General features: G+C 47.4%; 1 protein-coding gene across 1 annotated transcript; it reads right to left on the minus strand.

Annotated features, from left to right (window-relative positions):
• Nucleotides 1-4,438: 4,438 nt before the first annotated feature.
• On the minus strand, nt 4,439-5,005 carry LOC132872356 (uncharacterized). The gene has a single exon (XM_060907127.1). The coding sequence runs from the start codon at nt 5,003-5,005 to the stop codon at nt 4,439-4,441; it is 567 nt and encodes a 188-aa protein (XP_060763110.1).
• Nucleotides 5,006-8,724: the final 3,719 nt, after the last annotated feature.

Below are 8,724 nucleotides of genomic sequence, written 5' to 3' on the forward strand. Positions count from 1 at the left end.
TTTTACCTAATCCAAAGAGACTTAGGAGGTCTGGCCCTATCTAGACTGCAGTGGCATTATGGTAAAGTACTCTTATCCATTATCCCTGCTGCTACTGCCAGTTAAGGAGAAGAGTTAAGGGGAGTGATAGGTTTTGATCTGTCTGTAGTGAAGGAGGGTGAATTGACAACATATGATCTGGTAAAAACATGTGGTTAGGTTAACTTGGGGCAGCCATGGCCTGAAGTTTGGGCTGAAGTGCCCTTGAGCAAGGCACCTAACCCCCAGCTGCTCCATGGGCACTGTAGCATAGCTGCCCACTGCTCTGGGTATGTGCGTGTTCTCATTGCTCACTTGTGTGTGCATGTATGTGTTCACTGCTTCAGATAGGTTAAATGCAGAGGAGACATTTCACTGTGCTTAAGTTTGTGCTTGAGTGTATGTGTGATAAATAAAGGCTTCTTGCTTCTTGTCTTGTTCTTGTAGTAATGTAGACCTCTGCCACCTAGGAGATTCTGTGTCATGGATATCCGGGAGCAACATTCACTGATGCAGACACAGCCATTCAGAGATAATACTTGGTTTATTGAAAGACAAACATGAGTATATCTTCACATTCAAGAGTGTGTTGTAGCTAAATGATTGGAAGATGTGATTTAAGAACCTGAGTTGCCTGTGTGTGACAGAGTAACATTAATGGGTGATGAAGCATTACATCACTGTAATAAGGATAGCCTTAGGGAAACCGAGAGCAGAAGTGTGAGCAAAGACACAGTGGTGCTTGAAAGTTTGTGAACCCTTTAGAATTTTCTTTATTTCTGCATAAATATGACCTAAAACATCATCAGATTTTCACACAAGTCCTAAAAATAGATAAAGAGAACCCAGTTAAACAAATTAGACAAAAATATTATACTTAGTCATTTATTTATTGAGGAAAATGATCCAATATTACATCTCTGTGAGTGGAAAAAGTATGTGAACATTTGCTTTCAGTATCTGGGGTGATCCCTTGTGCAGCAATAACTGCAACTAAATGTTTCCAGTAACTGTTGATCAGTCCTGCACACTGGCTTGGAGGAATTTTAGCCCTTTCCTCCGCACAGAACAGCTTCAACTCTGGGATGTTGGTGGGTTTCCTCACATGAACTGCTCACTTCAGGTCCTTCCACAACATTTCGATTGGATTAAGGTCAGGACTTTGACTTGGCCATTCCAAAACATTAACCTTATTCTTCTTTAACCCTTGTGGCAGCGGGGGTGTGGTCAAGCATCAGTCTGTGAATGGAGGGCGGAGTCAGGGAAGGTAAGTGGCAGAATCACTACACCTGACTCCGCCCTCCATTCACAGACCGACACTTGACCACACCCCCGCTGCCACAACCATTCTTTGGTAGAATGACTTGTGTACTTAGGGTCGTTGTCTTGCTGCATGACCCATCTTCTCTTGAGATTCAGTTCATGGGCAAATGTCCTGACATTTTCCTTTAGAATTCGCTGGTATAATTCAGAATTCATTGTTCCATCAATGATGGCATGTTGTCCTGGCAGCAAAACAGGCCCAAACCATGATACTACCACCACCATATTTCACAGATGGGATAAGGTTCTTATGCTGGAATGCAGTGTTTTCCTTTCTCCAAACATAACGCTTCTCATTTAAACCAAAAAGTTCTAGTTTGTTCTAATCCATCCACAAACCATGTTTCCAATAGTCTTCTGGCTTGTTCATGTGATCTTTAGCAAACTGCAATCAAAGAAGTAATGTTCTTTTTGGAGAGCAGTGGCTTTCTCCTTGCAACCCTGCCATGCACATCATTGTTGTTCAGTGTTCTCCTGAAGGTGGACTCATGAACATTAACATTGGCCAATGTGAGAAAGACCTTCAGTTGTTTAGAAGTTATCCAGGGGTCCTTTGCGACCTCACCGACTATTACACGCCTTGCTCTTGGAGTGATCTTGTGGTTGACCACTCCTGGGGAGGGTAACAATGGTCTTGAATTTCCTCCATTTGTGCACAATCTGTCTGACTGTGGATTGGTGGAGTCCAAACTCTTTAGAGATGGTTTTGTAACCTTTTCCAGCCTGATGAGCATCAACAATGCTTTTTCTGAGGTCCTCAGAAATCTCCTTTACAGATACTGAAAGCAAAGGTTCACATACTTTTGCCACTCACAGATATGTAATATTGGATCATTTTCCTCAATATATAAATGACCAAGTATAATATTTTTGTGTCATTTGTTTAACTGGGTTTTCTTTATCTACTTTTAGGACTTGTGTGAAAATCTGATGATGTTTTAGGTCATATTTATGCAGAAATATAGAAAATTCTAAAGGGTTCACAAACTTTCAAGCACCACTGTAAGTTTCATGGATTAACTGGAACTAGCCAAAACAAGGAGCAATCAAACCAACCTGTACTGGTTGCAAACATGCTAAACAGATATCTCTATCAGGAAGCTAAGATATTCACCAAACTTTCCTTGCATACTGCATATAAACTGGTCATAATCAGAGAGTGGAAGATCACTTTTGTGACAATTTGCCTCCAATACAAATACTAGGTCATTCACTGTCTGTCTTCCAGGCCTACGTTAAAGGTGCAGTTATCAACTGTAATCCAATACACTTTTTCTCAAATTCAATGAATATCTCTACATGGTCTATTCTGTGTGGGCACTGGAAAAAAATGGTGTTCACACAGCCCTGGATCTATAAATGGGAAACAAACCAAGTGGCTCAGACCAAGCCACGCAACACTATTCCAACCAATTATCAACAGAGTTGGGGCATTCGTACTTGTGCACAGAACAGGGGGAATGAGAGGCAGCGAGAGAGTTGGTCATCCACACTCCATACCAGTTGGTGGCAGTAATGCACCAATTAATTTCTTGCCAACTGCCAATAAACCTCAAAGAAGACAAAAGAAGAGAGCAACATTTACAAACCCCATTTCCAGAAAAGTTGAGATTTATTCTAACATGCAATAAAAACAAAAATCTCTTATTTATTAATTCACATGAACCTTTATTCAACTGACAAAAATACAAAGAAAAAATTTTCAATAGTTTTACTGACCAACAAGGGCAGCACGGTGGTGTAGTGGTTAGCACTGTTGCCTCACAGCAAGAAGGTCCTGGGTTCAAGCCCAGCAGCCGGCGAGGGCCTTTCTGTGTGGAGTTTACATGCTCTCCCCGTGTCTGTGTGGGTTTCCTCTGGGTGCTCCGGTTTCCCCCAAAGGCATGCAGGTTAGGCTAATTGGTGGCTCTAAATTGACTGGAGGTGTGAATGTGAGCATGAATGCTTGTCTGTGTCTATGTGTTAGCCCTGTGATGACCTGGTGACTTGTCCAGGGTGTACCCTGCCTCTCGCCTATAGTCAGCTGGGATAGGCTCCAGCTTGCCTGTGACCCTGTAGGACAGGATAAGTGGCTACAGATAATGGATGGATGGATACTGACCAACATAATTCTATTTTGTAAATATCAGGTTTGTAAATAAAAACCTTCCTGCAATTACATCCAACCCCCGCTTACCTGGCAGAATACTTTGCCTCAATAATGGATGTAGCAGAAAAGTACAAGCACACTGCACAGTCCCACACTAATGCTACTGTTTTTAAACCAGGATCTGTGTGCTTTCTCCAGTGGCTGGGAGTGGACATATTGGCTCAATATGATGGGGTGGAGCAGCCACCCAATGGAGTTTTGCTACAGTACTGCTTCTTTCATGAAGACTTGCTGGAGCCTAAACCTCCAGAGAACTGGTGGGTCAACTGCATGATTTATTGACTCACTGGACTGGTATGCCAGTGAGCTGAACACCTAGTTAGCATGCAGCACCCATGTCTCTGGAGTGCCAAGTCCACTCAGCAAGGAGCTCAAGTCCTGGTTCCAGGCTTCCAGGAAGGAGGACCCCAATAATTTTTTTTTTTTGGGGGGGGGGGGGGGGCGTTGAGACTTGGGAGGCCAATTGAGAAGCCTCCACTCCACTGCCCACTCCAGAGCCAGTGCCAGAGGCTGACAGGGTGGCCACTGCTTCACTGCTGGCTCTGCTGCCTGGCTTTGAAAATGTTGTTGCTCTGCCACCAGACTTTAACAGGGACAAGCTCTTCTGTCTGCTGTGGGGCTTCAGGTAGGATGAGCTCTTTGCTCTGCCACCAGGCTTCAGGGAGACTGAGATCTTTGCTCTGCCACCAGGCTTCAGGGAGAACAAGCTCTTCGCACCACCATTGGGCTTCAATGGGGATCATCTCTTCACTCTGCCACCAGGCTTCAGGGGGGAAGTTGTAACTCCAGTGTCCAAGCCCATGTCACAGTCCATGCCCATACTGATGCCAGCGCCCATGCCAAGATCCAAGCCCAGGTCCCAGTCGATGCCCATGGTAATTCAAGTGCCCATGCCAAGATCCAAGCCCATGTCCAAGTCCATGTTAACACCAGTACCCCTGCCAAGATCTACAGTAAGTCCATGTCCATACCAAGTTCAGAGTCCAATCTCAGAGTCATGCCTGAGCCCATGCCCATGTTCAAATTCATGCCCATGCTGACACCATGGTCCATGCCCATGCTTAAGCCCAAAGTTATGTGTGAGTCAATGCCCATGCTGATGTCTGAGTCCATGCCCATGTTTGAATTCATACCCATGCTGACACCAGGGTCCATGCCCATGCTCAAGCCCAGAGTCATGCCCAAGTCCATGCTTATACCAATGCCCAAGTCCATGCCCATGTTTAAAATCAGGCCCATGCTGATGTCAGGGTCCATGCCCATGCTCAAGCCCATGTCTATGCCCAAGTCCATACCTAGTCCGGAGCCCAAGTCCATGTCCATGTCTAGTCCGGAGCTCAAGTCCAAGGCCAAATCCATGTCTGGTCTAGAGCCCATGTCCATGTCCTGCCTGGAGCCCAAGTACATGTCCATGTCCTGTCCAGAGCCTGTGTCCATATCCTGTCCAGAGCCCGATTCCATGTCCTCTCCGGAGCCTGAGTCCATGTCCTGTCTGGAACCTGAGTCCGAGTCCATGTCTTATCTGGAGGCCAAGTTGATGTCTTGTCTGGAGCCCTCATCCTATGTCTGAACTCATGTCAGTGCTTGAATCCATGTCTGAGTCCATGCCCATATCTGAGTCCACACCCAAGTCCATGTCTATGCCTGAACCCCCAACCATCCTCATGCTCCTGTTCAAGCCCAACCCGAGCCCAAGTTCCCACCTAAGCCCAGGTTCTAGTGCCATGTCTGCCCAGAGCCAAAGCAGAGCTCTGAAGGGAAGTTGTACATATGCTAGCCCCTTTACAGGCAGCCCAAGGAGGATTTTAGCTCCAGGATGGAGTTTTTTAAGGGACCAGTTCTGTTATGCCTTCATGCACTCACGCCTGGTGCAGCTCGAGCGACCACTCACATCCACGCACACGGAGCCTGTTGCATGTGCCCTTGGATGATTCGTCATCGGAAACACCTGTTGCTGATTGGAGCGCAATTGGCATGTGCAAATAAGGCTGCTGGCAACACAACAATGGCATGAAGTGTTATCTCTATCAAGAGTATCTTAGTTATCCCTGTCACATTTGTTTCTTGCCATGTTTAATGACTCTGATGAAAGTTTTGGGGTTTTTTGTCTGCCTCTTTCAGTTTCATTTGCTTCACTTTTGTTAGTCTGACCTTGCCTTGTTTGTTTGTAAATATCATGCTTGTAAATAAAAACCTTCCTGCAGTTACATCCATCTACTGCCCCTTACCTGACAGTAACCTGATTGGGGACGAAAGGAGCATACACCAAAGGCTCAGCCTTTGCAAGAAAGGACAAGTCGTGGTTCACTTCTTTGTGCCAAAATTCATGAGAGAATTTTTAGTCAATTCAAAAAGAACATTTCTCAACACAAGATTTTAGGGCTTTTGAAATCTACAGTACAGAATATTGTGAAAAGGTTCAGGGAATTTGGAGACATCTCAGTGCATAAAGGGCAAGGTTAGAAACCACTGTTGAATGTGCATGACCTTCGCACCCTCAGGTGGCACTGCATAAGAAACTGCCATGCTTGTTAGGACTTGGACTGTTTTGGCCTCTAGAGGCCGCTGTTATTTCCTTTTCGTGTCATATTTATTTTGGCCTCTAGAGGCCGCCACTGTTCCTGTGTTTTGTGTTTTTTTTTGTTAATTGCCTGTTAGTCCTAATTATCTTCACCTGTGTTCAATTTAGTTTGTGTATTTATACCCCCTGAGTTCAGTCCTCTTGTCATGGAGTCTTTGTGCTGTTATGTTTATCTCCAGTTTCCTTTGTACTGTGTTTTGTGGATCTTCTGAGATTTTGCATTTTTGCCTTTTTCTTTTTGAATTCTACTCTTTGTTTTTTGTTTTTTTTTTTTGCCCTGGATTGTATATAGTGTACATAGTATAAATAAACCTTTTGTTACTTTTTCTACTTCCGTCTCACGCCTCTGCATTTGAGTCATTCCCCTGGTGGCCTAGTGGGGGTTTGCTGGATCATCACACCAACGAACCAGGTTCGATTCCCAGCAAAACCCTAACAGAAAGACTCCGTCATGACCGACTCAGCAGAGGCTGCTTCAACTGTCTACCCGGCCAACCTTCAGGGAATTATGGCAGCTTTGACACGCTTTGGAGTGACCATGGACGCTCATGGATGTACGCTCACCAGCCAACGTGAGGCCCTTGCTCGCCACGAGGAACTGCTTCAGCAAATTGGGAAAACCCTGGCACAGCTGACATCTCTGCCTGCATCTCCTGCTCCTGATCCTGCTCCTGATCCCACTCCTGCTCCAGTGCCTCCTGCCATGCTGCCTTCTTCACCTCGCGAACCCAGCCTTCCTGCACCACAGAGGTATGACGGCAAGCACAGTGAGTGCCGAGAGTTCCTTACCCAGTGTCAACTCACCTTTGAGCTTCAGCCTACCACCTACACTACGGATCGCCGCAAGATTGCCTTTGTGATCACCTTATTAGCTGGTAAGGCCTGGGCTACTGCTATCTGGCAAAGACAGGGACCTGAGTGCTTTGATTTCCAGCTGTTTTCTGAAGAGATGCTTCGGGTCTTCGATCAGGCAGACATCAGTACCGACGCAGCCCGAAAGCTCATGTCCATCCGGCAAGGAGGAAGCGTCGCAGATTACGCCATCTTGTTCCGAACACTCGCAGCAGTAAGTGGATGGAACGAGACTGCCCTGGTGTCAGCCTTCCACCATGGTCTGTCTGACCCCATCAAGGACGGTCTGGCCTCTATTGGATGCCCAAGTGACCTCGAAACCCTCATCTCACATGCTATTCGTCTGGACAACAGGATGAGAGAACGCCACCAAGCCTTGAGCACCCCCAGCCTCCCTACCTCTACCTGGAGACCGTCTACCTCCTTCAGTGACTGTCCAGAACCCATGCAAGTGGGTCGTACTCGCCTCTCCGCATCTGAGAGGGAGCGCAGAAGGAGGGACAAGTGCTGCATCTACTGTGGCAAGCCTGGTCACTTCCGAGCATCATGTCCCGAACTCTTGGGAAAAGGACCGCCCCGTCCAGCCGAGGGAGGGTTGAGACAGGGCCTACCCTCTCTCCCGGACTCCCTGGCCAAGGAATCTACATCCCGGTCTCCATCTCCTGGGGTGAGTCTGTCCACTCTTGTCAAGCTTTGATAGACTCAGGGGCGGCTGGGAACTTTATGGATATTCACTTCGCCCAAAGCATCAATATACCTACTGCACCTCTTGAAGTCCCTCTGTCTGTGTCTGCCCTCGATGGCCAAGCGTTAGGTGATGGAAGAGTCACCCAAGTTACTTCTCCAGTCTTCCTCCAGTCTCAAGGTCACAAGGAAGAAATATCCCTGCACCTGATTCCTTCACCTGAGTTCCCAGTTATTCTAGGCCTTCCTTGGCTTACTCGCCACAACCCTCGCATAGACTGGGTAACAAGCCAGGTTGTGGAATGGGGCCCTGCATGCCATGCCTCTTGTCTGCTCTCTAGCTCTCCTGTGTCTCCTGCCGAGCCCCCTGATCTCACCGAGTTATCTCAAGTTCCCACAGAGTACTGGGATCTCAAGGAGGTATTCAGCAAGAGCAGGGCCGCCGTTCTTCCTCCGCACCGGGCCTACGACTGTGCCATCGACTTGCTCCCTGGGACTACCCCTCCTCGTGGCAGACTGTTTTCCCTCTCTCAGCCAGAACGCAAGGGTATGGAGGAATACCTCAAAGACGCCCTGGTCTCTGGGTTCATTCGACCCTCCACCTCACCTGCTGGTGCCGGCTTCTTCTTTGTCGGCAAGAAGGATGGGGGGCTTCGACCATGTATTGACTACAGGGGCCTGAACAAGATCACTGTGCGCAACCGATATCCCCTTCCGCTGATGTCCACTGCTTTCGACCTGCTCCAAGGCGCCACCGTCTTCACCAAGTTGGACCTACGGAACGCATACCACCTCATCCATATCCGACAGGGAGACGAGTGGAAGACTGCCTTTAACACCCCGTCTGGGCACTACGAATACCAGGTGATGCCCTTTGGATTCACCAACGCACCAGCTGTTTTTCAGGCCCTAATCAACGACGTCTTAAGGGACATGATTAACCTGTACGTCTTTGTCTACCTCGATGACATCCTTATCTTTTCCAAGACCGTGCAGGAGCACCGCCACCATGTCCGCCAGGTTCTCCAGAGGCTGCTACAGAACAATCTGTTCGCCAAGGCCCAGAAATGCGAATTTCATGTTCCCGAGGTCTCCTTTCTGGGATTTATTGTACGGA

This window comes from Neoarius graeffei, chromosome 24 (assembly GCF_027579695.1).
Source record: "Neoarius graeffei isolate fNeoGra1 chromosome 24, fNeoGra1.pri, whole genome shotgun sequence".
Lineage (NCBI taxonomy): Eukaryota > Metazoa > Chordata > Actinopteri > Siluriformes > Ariidae > Neoarius > Neoarius graeffei.

What these genes read in the sequence shown, in the direction of transcription:
- LOC132872356 (XM_060907127.1), bottom strand. Translation starts at nt 5,005, where the DNA reads ATGGACTCGGACTCAGGTTCCAGACAGGACATGGACTCAGGCTCCGGA.